The 19,099-nt window shown below is 42.1% G+C and overlaps 1 protein-coding gene across 2 annotated transcripts in view; it reads left to right on the top strand.

The window, feature by feature from the left end:
• The window catches only part of LOC306786308 (RNA-binding Raly-like protein), a 59,206-nt gene that overhangs the window by 9,287 nt on the left and 30,820 nt on the right, over positions 1–19,099 (top strand). For both annotated transcript variants that reach the window (XM_079281045.1, XM_079281044.1), the window contains exon 2: positions 13,957–14,029. In XM_079281045.1, the coding sequence (XP_079137171.1) occupies positions 13,957–14,029 (73 nt within the window). The remainder of the gene's footprint in view (positions 1–13,956; positions 14,030–19,099) is intronic.

Raw genomic sequence — 19,099 nt, 5'->3', positions numbered from 1 at the left:
CGTGCTGTTTCTTTTTCTTTTTAGCAGGCTTTGGGGCCACGTCAAGCTTTGCCAGCTGTATTGACACTTTTAGTGCTTCGAGCTCCATATCTGTTCTTTCCACAGCAGCTCTGTATTCATCATAAGTGTGTTCTTCGCTTATTTGTTGCAGATTCTCTTCAGTGAGAGGACAGTTCAGCAGTTCTCCATCCCAAATGTCATTATCTTTCCATCTCTTTATCATTCTTTTGTACGCTTGTTGTTCCACCGGCCAATGTTTGATTCTTCCATTCATCCTGCTCTGATCCTGGACATCATTCTCCAAGTTGCACAGACAAGAGGTGTATTTCGCAGCCATGACGTCTCTCTCTGCAACAATCAATAAAAAGTCTGAAATCAGTATTCCCAAATGTCCACATGATGGAGCCAAAGCTCCTATCCACTGTTCCTGTTGCAGTTCTTGGAGTGGCCACAGTTTTTTCTTCCCAGGTTGTGAAGTGCCAGCAGAGGGAGCCAAACCTCCTCTCATGCCTTCAATTGACATGTTTGCTCTCTGAATTCACACTGGCCCTCGTTCACAACCTTGCTTTCTCTGGAATGTGTGTGTGTGAAATGATGATCTATTTTATTATTAACACTTAGGGTGAAGAAGACGAAAACAGTAATGTTCTAAACATATTTCGAAGTCTCTGTGTGGATAGATAAGCAGAACACTCTGTTCCTGCGTTAAGATGGCAGTTTTCTGCCCTAATCTGATGGGTTTTTTTAGCGAGCAGATACTTTCAGGGTCACTGATCTTTATTCTGTTGTACGAAAGGATGACGGAGTGCTCCTCTCGGCGTTTTAAACCTTCATACAGTGACCTCACAACTCCGCAATATAAGCTTTACAAGTATAACGTGTATTATTTAACAGTGTATGAATATATTTTATTTACAACTCTCCCTATATACCCCTGCTAGGTGTGAAATGCTATGTTTTAATTACACATGCAATGGATGTAACTTAATGTTTTATAAGGCCTCTAGTGTGCACCAAGCCCCCACCTTTTTAATTATCTTCCGCTAACTGTCTTTGTAAGTGGACACAAAGCAAGGCCGCATTTGTGTTTTTTATCAGGAGTAGTCAAATCCTCCCTAATATTCCCACCGCCAGTCTTGACTAAATGAATAGAAGATTTGTAGCAGCTGTTAACCTTGTACATTCATAATTTTAGCGACTGTCTGGCTGGAACAATAGAAGCTGTGTATCGGCTTTAAAACTTTTTTTTTTTTTTTTTTTCTCTCTCTGGTTTGCATGAGTGACTGCTGTGTTTCCGCATTACACTTTGCTAACGATCCCTAAGGAACACTATTTTCCAATAAATTTAACTACGCCAGTAAAACTGACACTTATATTAACCCTCAGCTGTTTCTCAGCATATTCTAGTGATTTATGTGTGTGTGTGAATGTAACAGTCGTGTATAATGTGTGTTTTTCCTACTCTGGACACCAACCTTTGAAACAACACACGAACATTTTCAAACACCAAGCACGGCCTCAGCTGGCTGTCTCTAACGCACAAAGAAACTCAGAAACAGCATAAACTCTGAACCAGGTCTCAGCGCTCACATATATGCTCCAAAGAATCGCACTCATTTAAACGAAATCGAATCCATACACAGCCGTGGTTATGTACGCTTCAAACATTCACTTTCATTCAAACAAAATTGCAACACACTGCCATTTTTAAATGCGCAGAGATCACCAATGCGGTAAAGGAATATCTTTAGAAATACAGTCCAACAAATAAACAAAAGTTAAAACGTACAGCTCAGCAAATAGTCACCCGCATTCATACTAGATAATCAAAACACACGCTGCCGTGTCTTTAAGCATAAATCAGTCACAAGCACGGAGTCACCCGCATTCCTACTAGATAATCAAAACACACGCTGCCGTCTCTTTAAGCATAAATCAGTCACAAACACGGAGTTGTAGAGGAGATGTACAGCTCTTTTTACACACTCATCACATTCCATCAGCAAGCTTCTTTTTCTCTCAACCTCATCAAACAGACTGGAGCGCTACTGATCGTTCGATCACAACGCAAATGACAAACAGCTTTTTAGCAACCAAAAAAACAGTCAGATTATAAAGGATTCTTTCCCTATTCCTTGACAGCTAATCCACTTTATCAAACTAAACAAACAGACACCTCTTGGACGCCTGCGCAAATGACAACTGCTTCTCAGCAAACAAACACAGTAAACACCAATTAAAACCAAATTTGAAATGCGCACAATTCACAAATACGGTCTAGCATGTAAGTAATACTTTTACAAATGCAGTGAAACAATGAACACACATTAGAACATACACGGCTGTCTCTTTAAATGTAAATCAGTCAGAAGCGCAGAAAACAGCTCTTTTTCTTTTAGACACACTATTTTATATTCCAACAGCAATTTCTTTTTCTCAACCTCATCAAACAGACTGTGTACCGCTGACCTCTCGACCACGATACAAATGAAAAACAAATGCTTTTTCAGCAAACAATCAGTCAAATTATAATCAATTCTGTCCCTATCCTACACACATATCAAAGAGCGCTGCTCTTTAATACATCACACGGCCGCTGCTTATTGTCAAAAACAATGTTACAGCCGGGATCCGATCCCGGGCCTACCGCGTCGAAGACCGTTATTTTAACCACTACTCCATCAGGGTAGCACGTCTACAATACAATTTAACTGCTTTTTATCCTAGGTCATCTCTGGACCTGTACACGTTCTGGCCATTTTCATTAATCTCGTCCGTCATTAACAACACACCGATATAATCAACTTCTGTGCTCTCGTCCAGAAACTCCGTCGAGGAAACTCTAAGCAGAGTAACATTATTTTTCACTGGATCGCTACTCACGAGTTAATGTCCGAAGACTCGATGCTCTTAATACGGGAATTCCGCAGTTACTTATTCTCAATACAGTTTATCAATGACATCAATAACATATACATATATCCCCGTCATGTTATGCAATGTCTTCGTAGTCCAAGACGTCTTATAATTACGTTAAAGATTACGCTTTATTTGTGGCAGGAATTTGAGCGCTTCAAGCGAGGCGCGTGACCGCGACAGAAGAGGCGCGTGTTGAGAAAATTAGCTTATATACAGCTTTAATCAGCAATTAGCTTATATACAGCTTAATTAACAGCTAGTTAATATGCAGCTTTAAGTAGCAATTGACTTATATACAGTTTAATTAATCACTAGCATATTTGTAGTTTTAATAACCATTAGTTTATATACAGCTCTATTAATCACTTATACAGTGCTCACAACACAGCAAGGCCAGAGAGAAGCAGGTGAAAGGTTACTTATTTAACTGCGACACAAGGAACAGGCAGCCATCTTTAGAGAAGATAAGGAAGACACAATAGACAGTGAGATTCAAGCGAGGGCCACCGCCCCAGCTGAGCCCGGCTTCTTCACACACTCCTTCTTAGGACCTCTCGCATGGAACTCCTCACTCACACTGATGGAAACCAACGCCTACTGGGAGGGGCCAAGGTGGATGGACATCCACGGCCTCCATCCAGGCGCCATAACGTACAAACGTGCCACGCCTGCATCTTTGACTTTGGCCAATGTGTAGCAAGGGGTGGAACCCCTATATTACGTTTCACGCTGATGTGTTTAAGCGTGTCTCATGGTGAAGCTCTGCGAGGTTCATCCATTAGCACCCAAGCTTGTTTTTGATAGCTGGGCTGAATAACTCTGTTGATAAATAAATCTATTGCTTTGATATAACTATACGCCTCTGAGAGCTTCTGTTTCATTCTTAAACCTGCTCTAAGTGTGAAAGACAACAACATCACATTTTTTCACAACAATTTGGTGACCCCGACGTGATAGATACGACACAGAGCAATCGGGTTGGAATGTTAACAGACCTCTCTATCTGTGTTTCAGAAAACAAAATGCGAGTCTCCCTGGAGGCTGGGAGCCCTGGTATTTGCCACCAGGTCGTGCCTGCAGTTCGGGAACAGTCTGATAGTGTCGACACAACTAACAAGGTGAGCAGAAGCCTATTTGACTGAATTCTGCGTATTGTATTATAGTCATAAAACTAAATTAAATCCGACTGTCCGAACTGTAAGTATGACATAGTCATTAAAAGTATTGTAAAGAATAATCACACAGCAGCAGGGTTGTTCAGCCCAGCATTTGGGGTTTTTTTTGTACATATGTATGAATGAGCCCATCAGAAGACGTTAGATAAAAGGCGAAAAATGATGTTTTTTGTGGCAGCGTAGAGTGAAGTAGTGTGAGACGCGGTCGCGCGCCTCTTCTGTCGCGGTCACGCGCCTCGCATGAAGCGCTCAAATTCCTGCCACAAATAAGGCGTCATCTTTAACGTAATTATAAGACGTCTTGGACTACGAAGAAATTGCATAACATGACGGGGATATATGTATATGTTATTGATGTCATTGATAAACTGTATTGAGAAAAAGTGACTGCGGAATTCCCGTATTAAGAGCATCGAGTCTTCGGACATTAACTCGTGAGTAGCGATCCAGTGAAAAATAATGTTACTTTGCTTAAAGTTTCCTCGACGGAGTTTCTGGACGAGAGCACAGAAGTTGATTATATCGGTGTGTTGTTAATGACGGACGAGATTAATGAAAATGGCCAGAACGTGTACAGGTCCAGAGATGACCTAGGATAAAAAAGCAGTTAAATTGTATTATTTACGTTCTACCCTGATGGAGTAGTGGTTAAAATAACGGTCTTCGACGCGGTAGGTCCGGGATCGGATCCCGGCTGTGACATTGTTTTTGACAATAAGCAGCGGCCGTGTGATGTATTAAAGAGCAGCGCTCTTTGATATGTGTGTAGGATAGGGACAGAATTGATTATAATTTGACTGATTGTTTGCTGAAAAAGCATTTGTTTTTCATTTGTATCGTGGTCGAGAGGTCAGCGGTACACAGTCTGTTTGATGAGGTTGAGAAAAAGAAATTGCTGTTGGAATATAAAACTGATTTATATTTAAAGAGACAGCCGTGTATGTTCTAATGTGTGTTCATTGTTTCACTGCATTTGTAAAGATATTAATTTCCTTCTAGACCGTACTGTGTTTGTTTGCTGAGAAGCAGTTTGCTTAGTTTGAGAAAAAGAGCTGTCCATCTCCTTTGAAGACAGCGCGCTTGTGACTTATTTAACTTCAGAGAATGGCAGTGTACGTTTTGAGCTTGTGTTTATGCTTTGCCTTCAGAGACACAAGAGCATGTTTTAACTGTGTTTATTAGTTGCCTACAGAGAGCTAATGCTGAGGCGTACGTTTTAATTTTTGTTTATTTGTTTAAAGATATTCCTTTACCGTATTTGTGATCTCTGCGCATTTCAAAAATGGCAGTGTGTTGCAATTTTGTTTGAATGAAAGTGAATGTTTGAAGCGTACATATGAGAGAGAGAGAGCTGAAAGCTACAGTCAAGTTGTTTCAGATGTCCGTGTGCTTATCACATCATATGCTGAGGTTTTGAGATGTGTGGCAACATGTTCGTGTGTGATTTCAAAGTTGATGGTCAGTTGAGCAGAAAAAACACGCATTAGACACAGACGTTGCACTCACACACACACATAAATCACTAGAATATGCTGAGAGACAGCTGAGGGTTAATATAAGTGTCAGTTTTACTGGCGTAGTTAGATTTATTGGAAAATTGGGTTCCCCAGGGACTGTTAGCAAAGTCTAATGCGGAAACACAGCAGCCACTATATTCAGCCAGACAGACGCTAAAAATTAGGAATGTCCAAGGTTTAAAGCTGATACAAAGCTTCTATTCATTTAGTCAGACAAACGGTGAGAATATTAGGGAGGGTATGCCTTCCTGATAAAAACACAGCTGCGGCCTTGATTTGAACAAGGACAAACAGCGGAAGACATTTAAAAAGGTGGGGGCTAGGTGCTCACTGTCTGCCTTATAAAATATTTAGTTACAAGCCATTGCTTGAGTAATTAAAACATAGCATTTCACACCTAGCAGGGGTATATAGGGAGAGTTATAAATAAAATATATTCATACACTGTTAAATAATATGCGTTATACTTGTAAAGCTATATTGCGGAGTTGTGAGGTCACTGTATGAAGGTTTAAAACGCCGAGAGGAGCACTCCGTCATCCTTTCGTACGACAGGAAAAGATCAGTGACCCTGAAAGTCACGCTTGCTAAAACCATCAGATTAGGGCAGAAAACTGCCATCTTAACGCAGGAACAGAGTGTTCTGCTTATCTATCCACACAGAGACTTCGAAATATGTTTAGAACATTACTGTTTTCGTCTTCTTCACCCTAAGTGTTAATAATAAAATAGATCATCATTTCACACACACACATTCCAGAGAAAGCAAGGTTGTGAACGAGGGCCAGTGTGAATTCAGAGAGCAAACATGTCAATTGAAGGCATGAGAGGAGGTTTGGCTCCCTCTGCTGGCACTTCACAACCTGGGAAGAAAAAACTGTGGCCACTCCAAGAACTGCAACAGGAACAGTGGATAGGAGCTTTGGCTCCATCGTGTGGACATTTGGGAATACTGATTTCAGACTTTCTATTGATTGTTGCAGAGAGAGACGTCATGGCTGCGAAATACACCTCTTGTCTGTGCAACTTGGAGAATGATGTCCAGGATCAGAGCAGGATGAATGGAAGAATCAAACATTGGCCGGTGGAACAACAAGCGTACAAAAGAATGATAAAGAGATGGAAAGATAAAGACATTTGGGATGGAGAACTGCTGAACTGTCCTCTCACTGAAGAGAAGCTGCAACAAATAAGCGAAGAACACACTTATGATGAATACAGAGCTGCTGTGGAAAGAACAGATATGGAGCTCGAAGCACTAAAAGTGTCAATACAGCTGGCAAAGCTTGACGTGGCCCCAAAGCCTGCTAAAAAGAAAAAGAAACAGCACGGACGAACTTTCTACTGCTACAACTGTGGAAAACCTGGTCACTATTCACGAGACTGCCCCACGCGTGGTCAACAACAACAAGGCTCACCACATGGAAGAAGAGGAAACTATCAGAGAGAGACAGGCAATCAGCATCCAAGAAGCCAGAATCACGCTGAACAGCAATATCTTTCACATATCTGGCAACAACAGAGACACTGCTGCAACTATTAGCCACAATATCTACGTCATATCCAGTTCCAGACCCACATATTCCCTTAACAGCCCACAGCCACAGACAAAGCATCCTCCATCATGAAACACTCAGCCCCTTTAGTTTGAACACAAGAAACAGAAGATGTGTTCACCATTCTCACGTAGACTCTGTCACATGCATCGGCACTTCAAGAATTGACTATTCATTCCCTTTCCACATAGATGTTTCTGAACAAAAGGAGGGATGTTAATGCAGTTTTGTATCAGAAAGAAGGGGGAGAAAGAGACTATGTTTGGAGCTGTAAGAAAATCGAAAAGAGAAGGAGCTGCATCAAAGAATCCTCCTAAGCAAAGAAATTCACATTCGGAGCTGCAAGAAAATCGAAAATTCAAAAGAATGCACAAAAGCACATATTGTCTATGAAACAGGAGGAATCAATATGGCGTCATCACTACAACAAGGACCAGAATAGCTGCAGGAAACGACATGGCAGATGAAGCTGCTAAAGAAGAAGAGGATACAGACCAAAACAGATGGTTCTGAAAACAGCCATACAAGAACCAGAAATCACTGAAGAAACACTGATTGAGATACAGAAGAAGGCTGGACCATACGAATGGTCCGAATGGCAAAGAAGAGGAGCAACAACAGGAGAAAGTGGACTTTGGAGATCCCATGATGGCAGAGTGGAAGCACCAGCAGAATTGTGTGTCTCACTGATATCAGAGGCACATGGACCAACACATGAAAGGAAGAAAAGAACATTGCAAAGAATGCAAGTATTGTGGTGGCATCCACACATGGAAAGTATGGTGTCCCTCTTCTGCGACGAATGCACCACCTGTGGGGATCATAATGTGAAAAAACCGTACAAAACACCTATGGGCTCTTATCCTGTACCATCAGCCTGCTTCCAAGACATCAGCATGGACTTTACTCATCTTGGTAATGGTTGACAGATTCTCAAAGTGGGTGGAGGCAATCCCAACTAAAAAAAAGAAGACGCACAGACAGTAGTGAAGTGGCTGCAGACAGAGCTGATACTCCGATAATGGTTCACATTTCAGTAATAAGCATTTGCAGGAAGTAGATCTGGATCGGTGTATCATCCACAGTCACAAGGACTGGTAGAGAGGGCAAATCAGACGCTAAAATCAAAAATAGCGAAAACATGTGTAGCATCAAAGCTGACATGGGTTGAAATTTTACCATTAGCTCTAATGGCAGTGAGGAGCGCACAAGGAAATAAGACGCATCTTTCACCACATGAGTTAATGACAAGGAGGCAAATGCCTGGTCCTCCAAGAGACGGTAGTCATATACATAGATATACATAGATACATAGATGTACATATACTTAGATGTGCAGCAAGTTGAAATGAAGGCATATGTGACTGCATTAATCATTCTCACGGAGGCTCTCTCCAAACAGGTCCAGCGAACCAGTGCAGCTGACCAGGAAAAGGTAAAAATCTCATCCGAGAGGGTGACTGGGTCAGGGTCAAAGTTCATAAGAAAAGTGAACTGACCCCAGGTGGACAGGGCCGTACGAAGTGAAGGAGGTTACTTCACACTCGGTCCAAGTCATAAGTAAAGCAGGAGCACCTTGGCACCACCTGTCACACTGTGCCCCAGCACCTGAGCCGTCCAGACCTCTAGCAGAGGTCCGAGGTAATCTGACGCAAAATGCATAATTTGTTTTGTAATTTGTAATTTGACTTTTCAGCAACCACCAACAGGTGATCCAATTAGCTACAGGACATGGAAACGACAATGTTTGGTTAAATTGAATTGTTGATAATGCTATAAATAAAAACAAAATGGGTGGCTGTATAGCTTGTGCTGCAGCTAGACCAGCTAGGTTCACCGAACCAGCACCACTATATCCTGAATCTGACCCAACAGGATACGCATGCATGACAAATATGACTAAAATGGCTACTCCACTAAATTGCACAACTCTAGCATCCATATTTAAAGTACAAAACCTGACCCAACGCAGACGCAGACATATCTTAGCTAAAAGAGCAACTGCAGTAGGATAGTTCAGTCTGGACAAAGGTCCAACCTACATAGATACAATCAGAGTGAACCAGAGGAGTGCCTAATCAATACAAATTGGTATATCAAATTGCAGTAGGTTTTGAGAGTATCGCAAGTATTATTCCATGGATAACTGTGAATAAAAATGTTGATCGTATCAATTATGTGCATTACAATGTTCTTCGTTTGGCTAATCATACTAGGGATGCAATAGAGGGTCTGGCTGAGCAGCCGGCCCCACTTCTTTGATTTCTATGCAAAACAAAATGGCTTTGGAGCTTTTGCTCAATGTTTGGAGATCTGTGTTGCACTAACATCCCCAACAATACTGCGCCGGACGGTTCAGTCACAAAAGCACTGAATAGTCTGAAGGCACTGTCAAAAGAAATGCAGGAAGCATCAGGTGTGAATAATCCATTTGGAGATTGGATGGAAAACATGTTTGGAAAATGGAAGCACCTGATCTTGTCAATAGCAGTGTCAGTGGGTGTGTTCATTGCAATACTGGTCTCATGTGGATGTTGTATAATACCCTGTATTCGTTCTTTGGTTGGCCGTCCTATCACCACTGCCCTCTCCAAGGAACCATTACCACCCCCTCCTTATGGAGCTTACCCAGTATGGGAAGAGCAGAACAGCCTGGTAGGGTCAGGAGAGGCAGAGGAAGACACCAGCGTGTGAACAGGGCAGGAAAGTAAAGAAAGTGACGTCCTTCAGACGTCAAGAGAGGGATTTGTTGAGAAAATTAGCTTATATACAGCTTTAATCAGCAATTAGCTTATATACAGCTTAATTAACAGCTAGTTAATATGCAGCTTTAAGTAGCAATTGACTTATATACAGTTTAATTAATCACTAGCATATTTGTAGTTTTAATAACCATTAGTTTATATACAGCTCTATTAATCACTTATACAGTGCTCACAACACAGCAAGGCCAGAGAGAAGCAGGTGAAAGGTTACTTATTTAACTGCGACACAAGGAACAGGCAGCCATCTTTAGAGAAGATAAGGAAGACACAATAGACAGTGAGATTCAAGCGAGGGCCACCGCCCCAGCTGAGCCCGGCTTCTTCACACACTCCTTCTTAGGACCTCTCGCATGGAACTCCTCACTCACACTGATGGAAACCAACGCCTACTGGGAGGGGCCAAGGTGGATGGACATCCACGGCCTCCATCCAGGCGCCATAACGTACAAACGTGCCACGCCTGCATCTTTGACTTTGGCCAATGTGTAGCAAGGGGTGGAACCCCTATATTACGTTTCACGCTGATGTGTTTAAGCGTGTCTCATGGTGAAGCTCTGCGAGGTTCATCCATTAGCACCCAAGCTTGTTTTTGATAGCTGGGCTGAATAACTCTGTTGATAAATAAATCTATTGCTTTGATATAACTATACGCCTCTGAGAGCTTCTGTTTCATTCTTAAACCTGCTCTAAGTGTGAAAGACAACAACATCACATTTTTTCACAACACGCGCGACCGCGTCTCACACTACTTCACTCTACGCTGCCACAAAAAACATCATCTTTCGCCTTTTATCTAACGTCTTCTGCTGGACCCATTCACGCATATGTACAAAAACCCCAAATGCTGGGCTGAACAACCCTGCTGCTGTGTGATTACTTCTTTACAATACTTTTATGACTACGCAATACTTACAGTTCGGACAGTCGGATAAAATTTGGAGTATGTCTATAATACAATATGCAGAATTCAGTCAAATAGGCTTCTGCTCACCTTGTTAGTTGTGTCGACACTATCAGACTGTTCCTGAACTGCAGGCACGACCTGGTGGCAAATACCAGGGCTCCCAGCCTCCAGGGAGACTCGCAGTTTGTTTTCTGAAACACAGATAGAGAGGTCTGTTAACATTCCAACCCGAAGCTCCGTATCATATCTATCACGTCAGGGTCACCAAATTGTTGTGAAAAAATGTGATGTTGTTGTCTTTCACACTTAGAGCAGGTTTAAGAATGAAACAGAAGCTCTCAGAGGCGTATAGTTAAATCAAAAGCAATAGATTTATTTATCAACAGAGTCATTCAGCCCAGCTATCAAAAACAAGCTTGGGTGCTAATGGATGAACTTCGCAGAGATTCACCATGAGACACGCTTCAACACATCAGCGTGAAACTTAATATAGGGGTTCCACCCCTTGTTACACATTGGCCAAAGTCAAAGATGCAGGCGTGGCACGTTTGTACGTTATGGCGCCTGGATGGAGGCCGTGAATGTCCATTCACCTTGGCCCCTCCCAATAGGCGTTGGTTTCCATCAGTGTGAGTGAGGAGTTCAATGCGAGAGGTCCTAAGAAGGAGTGTGTGAAGAAGCCGGGCTCAGCTGGGGGCGTTGGCCCTCGCTTGAATCTCACTATCTATTGTGTCTTTCTTATCTTCTCTAAGGATGGCGTCCTGTTCCTTGTGTCGCAGTTAAATAAGTAACCTTTCACCTGCTTCTCTCTGGCCTTGCTGTGTTGTGAGCACTGTATAAGTGGTTAATAGAGCTGCATAAGCTAATGGTTATTTAAAACTACCAATATGCTAGTGATTAATTAAACTGTATATAAGTCAATTGCTACTTAAAGCTGCATATAAGCTAGCTGTTAATTAAACTGTATATAAGCTAGTTGCAAAGCTGCATATAAACTAGCTGCTGATTAAGCTGTATATAAGCTAATTGCTGATTAAAGCTGTATATAAGCTAATTTTCTCAACAACGGTTCTGTTACTGTGTGATGCCTATTTCTCGCCTCAAATGTTATGAAACATATTTTACTGTTTAGTGTTAAAATTAGAAAGTTTGTCGCCTGGCCGTGATGTTGAAAACAGTCAGAAAAACCTCTCACCGGTCGGAGCAAACCATAACGTTTGATGTGGAACCTTTAGTCTCAGAGAAAGAAAGGGGTCGAAGGGGTTCTGGGTCGAACATCAGCCCTTCAGGAAGACGAGATAATACAGATAGAACTTTATTAATCCCGAAGGAAATTCCTGTGCCAGAGTTTAAATAGATTACGACAGAAAAATAGCAAAAAAAAACAATAGAATAAAAATATATATGAACAATTGTTTAAGTGTAAAGAGATAATACTAACAGTAATCGTAAGTAAAAAATCTAAATTCAAATAAAATAGAAAAAGTAAAATGCAACAACAAAGATTGGTATAAGAAGTGAAACTAACACCAGAGCCGGCTGGAAGCTGAAGTAGAAAAGTAATCTTGAGCATGCTACTGAGAGAGATATTGAATGTTTTTTCTCAGAGTGTACCCAATGAAATGTCAACCGTTGGACCGTTAACGTAACCTGGCATAGTTGGATCTTCAATGGGGATATTAGAAAGCTGAATCATTGCTGCTTGTATTAAATCCTTCATGGCATCCCGGTCGATTACAAGGCCCCGTTAGGTCTCATGAGCTCTACTTGGCGGAGTATTTTTATTATTTTGAGCATTTTCAGAATGAGGGCAGCTGGAATGCACAATCATCATTTGGTCATTGGTCTTTGTTGTATTTTCTCGGAGCTTTGCACTTTCTCGCCTCCTGTCGAAATCTTTCACAGTTGCTACAGTTTCCCCTTTTTGCCTGAGCCAGTTGGCAAACAGTTTAGTTTAATGCAAAATACATGCTGGAATACTTTGTTTGAAGCCAGAAACCAAGATGGCGATGGCCAAAATGCTGAACTCGAGGCTTTACATCCGTAGACCAAATACCAATGGTCTTTGTCGTGTGAATTCATCCGCTTCTTATAGATGGTCTTGTTGTGGAGTTATACAGCCCCCTAGTGGCCAGAACATAAATTGATGCAGCTTTAAATCTTTTAAACGACAGGTAAATCTTTTACTTTCCTTCAACAAGTCAACCTAATACGTTGTTTGTAACAAAAAAGTGTTTTTTTAATCTGACCCTTATCAACATAATTTCCCTTCCAAAACCATTACAAACATTCCTAAACTGGTTAGGTTATAGGGTTAAGCATACAAATGACTACGTGGTTGAAATAAGTTCCTGCTTAAGGTTAGGGGACCTTCTTCATCATGGTTTACATGATAACCACGTGGTTAAGATTAGGAAACGATGGTGTTCACGTTATCTGTCGTTTTTTGCTCTTTAACATCCTCACACTTCTACAGATAAGAGTCATAATCACTACGGACGATAGATGTTTTTTGCCACTCGTAGGTAAACAGATTTTTGGTGATTTGCTCTTCTTAACTTCCCAACGCAACCTGAGGATTACATAAAGGCAGCAGAGTTCATGGCGTTTTCTAAAAGGTAATCTGATGACTCAAGGTTTATTTTCACACGGCTGACAGACAGGTACTGTTTCTAGAGAAGGAAAACATCATGAATGTGACAGGAATTGAATTGCAGTCTGACAGATAGAGGCTAATCAGACTCAGGCCGCTCGTTAAGGTGGCCGGCTGAGCCCGCTGGGCCCAAGTGTGTGTGTGTGTGTATTTGTATTACTCACGTTGTGGGGACATCTGTTTACATAATCACACTGTGGGGACTTGCCTTTCTTTTGTGGACAAAAAGCAAATCCTCTTAATATAAATCATGTAAGTTTAAGGTGAAGATTCGTTTAAGGTTAGCGTGAGGTTAAGTCTCCAGGAAATGAATCTGATGCAATGTGTCCTCTGAAGTGATGGAAACACGAGCGTGGGGGTGTGTTTTCTCTCCACCTTCATCGCCGTGTCCCTCGGGTCGGGTGGTGAGACGGCCGACCTCTGTGTCCAAACCTGATCTGACGGATTGTTTTTTGTTTGTTTTTCAGACGGCGGGATGAACGGCGAGCTGAGAGCCGGTCACACCACGACAGCCAAGAGAGGAAGCAGCGCCCCCGACAGGTGAGTCTTCGCCGCTACACCGCGTGTCTTCGAGTTACATTTTCTGGATGCTAGAGAAAATCTGAAGGGGTTATAAATTTAAATGCGATGAGAGAGACGCACCATGAAAACATGCACACACTGGGACTCCAGCCAGGTGTGTAAATACATCACATGTCTGCGTTTAGTAGCATATTTTCTAACAGTAGTACTCTTCACAGTGGCAGCAGTATTGTGACTAGTTTTCCATTGTTGGTGTTTGTGTGAAGCCTGACAGTGAGCGACGGTCCAGCTGTCCCCTCCTTTAACCTCATTCTTCACATGGAAACTAAAGCCAAACTGTCCTCCCAAATCCCAACGCCGCTGGACGGATTAAAGCCGGGACGAACACGACTCTGCGCCGGCCAGAGCCGGGATTAACGGGCGGGCGGCCGGGCAGCCGGCCCCGGAGAGACCGTGAGGATCTGTTCCCTCTGAATGCAGCGACACTGCTCAGATTTTCACATAATTCTGTAGCAGCTCTGTGAGAGAGTTTAGATAAGCTCCAATTCTTAGATCACCTTTATTGGGAGAAAAGGAGTTGAAGGGTTCACAGGTCACCGACTGAGTGGATTGTATCCGTTAAGTGGTATTTCAATAATTTGAGGTTTCAGTTTTTCTTCATGTCCAAAATCGAAAGAGTAAAATCTAATTAAAGAAGCAGATGTTTCGTTGTACTTGACTTGAGTATTTCCATTTCCTGCTACTTTATAGTTCTACTAAATGTTGTAGGTTTTACTTTAACACTAACATTTATCTGACAACATTAGTTTAAATCGTATTATTAATACTATTATTAGCAAACGCATCCAGCAGTTACAGAGCAACATGCCTGTTCATGAGGAGTCTTTGTGTTACCTGATGAATGTAAGTCCAACATTCTCTTTCTTTTAGCTCTATTTCTGCTCTCCTCCAAATCCTGAGGGAAATATGTCTCTTAAGCTGCTAAATGCTGGACTTTGTTCACCAGCTCCTCTCTAACTGAGTCGGTCTGCTGTTTGCTGCTGAGCGGATGAAAGAGAAACCAATAGTTTGTAATGATTCAAGGTAGTGATGTAACTTTAAAAACTGTAATCCGTACAGATCAGTAAAAATAAAATCTTTGAAGAAGTATTTAAAGTATTTGAATTGTGGTTTTATGCAAATAATCACGATAGATGACTGTAACAGTAAGAAAGATAACATTTATCATTTATTATATCATGTTTAAGGTTTACACTAACGTCAAAGCATCTCTAAAAGTTATTTGCTCTCCTGTCCATCTAATTCGATCCGTGACTCAAAACCGGCTGTTTTGTGATCCGTTGCCTTAATTCAGGATGGTTTTCTCTTTAAGAAAACATTGAAACTTGGGACAGCGTGAACAAGGTTCCTCTCATCCTTTCTCTTCTCCTTGTTAGGTTTATCGTCGTTAGTTTTGATTAGGAGACAGAGAAGGAGGCCGATTCCATCTGGAACACAAGCTGCTGAGTTCACGAGAGGAAACACTGCAGAAAGTGTGTGTGTGTGTGTGTGTGTGTGTGTGTGTGGTATCATATCTTACAAAATAATTTAAAAGTCCAGCAACACGTATCAATTTACACTCGTTTCATGAATACGGTCTTAACAACTTAGTTATGTTTTCCCGCAAATTGAACATAAATGTGCATAAAATCAGAAACATAATTACTTATTTCTGACTGTAAAATGTAAACCACATCAGTGTTACTAAAACTGATGCAATAAAAATCCAAACTATAACAATATGTAATGTATGAATAAAAAAGGCGACGTTTTGTTGTGACTGCACGGTGCTTCAGTGTCTCTGTGTTTGTTTAGTTCCAGTCGCTGTGAAGGGAAGTTGTTTGTCATCATGTTGGATGATCGCTGTCACAGAGTCCAGCAGCTGTTAGTTTACATCATGTCTTCAGTCTCCTGCTGAGAACACACACACACACACACACACACACACACACACACACACACACACACACACACACACACACACAGGCATTGTTCCCCGGGCTTCACTAAATCACTCAGTATGATCGATCGGCTGCATCCTCTCTGTGTTTTGTATTTTTACAGACACACACACACGTTTGTTCTGCTGTACTCGTGAGGACCGTTAGTCAGTGCGTAGACGTGCACTCATAGTACCCGGGTTACATTTATCTTTCTCCAGTGAGTTGATTTCTTAAACGTGTAAAACAAGACACCTGGTTTCTGTAATCTGGATTGGTGATCAGAGAAACCTGGTTTCTTGTGGTAGATTTCTCTGAGAGAGCGATGTTTCTTTGCCACGTGTACGGGTGAAGACTTTTAGCAACACTTAATAATAACTTATTAATAAATGGCAAAAAAAACTTTCGTTAATAGTTATTTTACTGTTAACAAACAATGAAATGATAATCATGTTTACTAATTATCAGTAATTCTATAATCTGTTATGCGGGGCTACCTTGTGATTGACAGGTCTACCAGAGACGTATACGGCGTCTCTCCGTCACTCCTCCTCAGTGTAAAAATGGTCACTTCCGTTCATCGGCTGCTTAAGAAAAACAACATGGCAACGCCTGTAATCCAAGATGATGACAGCGAAATAGTCAAAGTCACAGACTGTCTGTGGTATGAACCACAGACAGTCTGTGGTACAAACAATAACGTCGCTGCCGTATTTACGCCGATGACGCCATTTTGGCCCTTGATGGAGCAGCTAAAATGTCAGCAAAGCCGCAATAATTGTTTCAAACTCCATTTGGACAAACCTCCATCTTTGGGTAGATATTTCGAGTTACTTTTTATCTGGTTATTGCGATAAAATTATTGCTAAATCAGTTTATTTTGGCTTCATACAGCTGGAGTAAACCAGCCGACGTGTGGCCTGCTAGATACAGCGAATACGGCCAAAACACGAGAACATTTAATTTCCCGGGACATCTGGTTCCTCCACATGTACAAAGCTGCAACATTGGTTATTTAGCTGTGATTGATGAAACCCTCACTCTCCTGAGAGACACGAATAAACACAAACGATCTTGCGATCAAATCAATGAACTCCTGTGGACGTATTTCAGACACCTTAAAGAATCAACATCAGTCTAAGTGTACGCGCTATCTTTAGAATATTTCACCTCTTCACCTTGATGTCAGACGGACCTTTCTGTCTCCAAGAAGAGAGACACAGAGACACAGAGCTGCTGGTCTCATAATATTATAAGATTATGACTTTAAATGTTTCTAACAGTGGCTCCGATACTCCTTTGAAGAGTTCACAGACTACAATTCCGCCTTTTAGTTTTCTTTAGTTGTCTCATTCTGATATTGGGACATGTTACTGAATTCTACGCCCTTGGTCCCGCAGACGCACGGCATGCTGGGAATCCATGTGAATCAGCGTTTAATTAATTAACTGATGGGGAAGCTTCCCGGGCCCAGCAGGTTTTTTAGGTTTGTACAGCGTTGACATTGATCCGTGGTTTTGTTAGAGGTGGACTGTGTTTTCACCGCCTCCTGATTAACGACTGAGAGACGAGGCAGACAAATCAAAGGAGAGACGGGGACCAGACAGAGAGAGAGATGAAGGGGTGATGGAGGAGAGAGAGAGACAGAGAGAGAGATGAAGGGGTGATGGAGAGAGAGGGAGAGAGAGACGGAGAGAGAAAGGGTTGATGGAGGAGAGAGAGACAGAGAGAGAGATGAAGGGGTGATGGAGGAGAGAGAGAGACAGAGAGAGAGATGAAGGGGTGATGGAGAGAGAGGGAGAGAGAGACGGAGAGAGAAAGGGTTGATGGAGGAGAGAGAGACAGAGAGAGAGATGAAGGGGTGATGGAGGAGAGAGAGAGACAGAGAGGCGAAGAGAGAGAGAAAGGGTTGATGGAGAGAGAGAGAAAGGGTTGATGGAGGAGAGGGAGAAAGAGACAGAGAGACGGAGAGAGAAAGGCTTGATGAAGGAGAGAGAGAGACAGAAAGAGAGGGAGAGGAGAGAGAGCGAGGGTTGATGGAGAGAGAGAGAGAAAGGGGTGAGGGAGAGAGAGAGAGAGGGTTGATGGAGCAAGAGAAGGAGAGAGAGAGAGAAAGGGGTGAGGGAGAGAGAGAACACTGTAATTATGTCTTCTTGTCCCTCGCTCGTCCTGCTGAGACGAGCGTTTAGAGGAAAGAGATGAATCAGCGTTTCCTTTGAGGAGAAAAATAACAGCTCGATAAAGAGGCAGCACAAGAAAACAAGAAAACATTTAACCCCCCCACTCACTCTCACACACACACACACACACACACACACACACACACACACACACACACACACACACACACTAAACAGCCTCCTTATTTAAATGTAAATGTCGCCTTTGATGGAGCTGCGATGGCGGCGGCTTCACCTCATCTGCTGTGAAATGACCGAACCAGAAACTTGTTTACATGCAGAGACAAAAGCATATAACTAGATAATAATTCAGATAGTCGTTGACCAGCAGACGCACCATTAACGTTTTCTTTCCCGTTTTGTTTTTAGCTGCAGGATTATTTCCTCCCATATTTCTCTTCCTGCTTTTTCAGAATATGTAAAGTACATTTTATTGTCATAAACATTTGATGCTGGCTCAACAGCATTGTCACTGTTAGCATGTTAGCATCTTGATGTTAGCATTCGCTCAAAGCATTAAGTTAAAGTAACTTTGGTGAGGCATCTCATCTTTTTCTGATGTGCAACAACCGCCATCATACGGGGAGCAATCGTTGCCCTCTTTGGTTGCCCCTATGGAAGATAAAACCACCATAGATCTGAACTACATGCTAACAAAACCACTTCCTCTCAGACGGCCTTTGATGTCGTCCAATGCGGTTGTCACAGTTGCACAAACAGACCATAAAGCAGGGGATGCTTTAGGGCGGGGCTACACAGTGATCGACAGGTCTCTACCAGAGACGTATGTCTCTACATCACTCCTCCTCAGTCCAAATATGGTCACTTCCTGTTCAATGGTTGCAAAAAAACAAGATGGCGACGGCCAAAACGTCGACCTGGAGGCTTCAAGACATCCACAAACCAATGGGAGACGTCACCACGACTAC

The sequence above is a fragment of the Melanostigma gelatinosum genome (assembly GCF_949748355.1).
Source record: "Melanostigma gelatinosum genome assembly, chromosome: 1".
NCBI lineage: Eukaryota > Metazoa > Chordata > Actinopteri > Perciformes > Zoarcidae > Melanostigma > Melanostigma gelatinosum.
The sequence above is the reverse complement of the archived record's forward strand: the minus strand, read 5'-3'. Positions and strand labels throughout refer to the sequence as shown.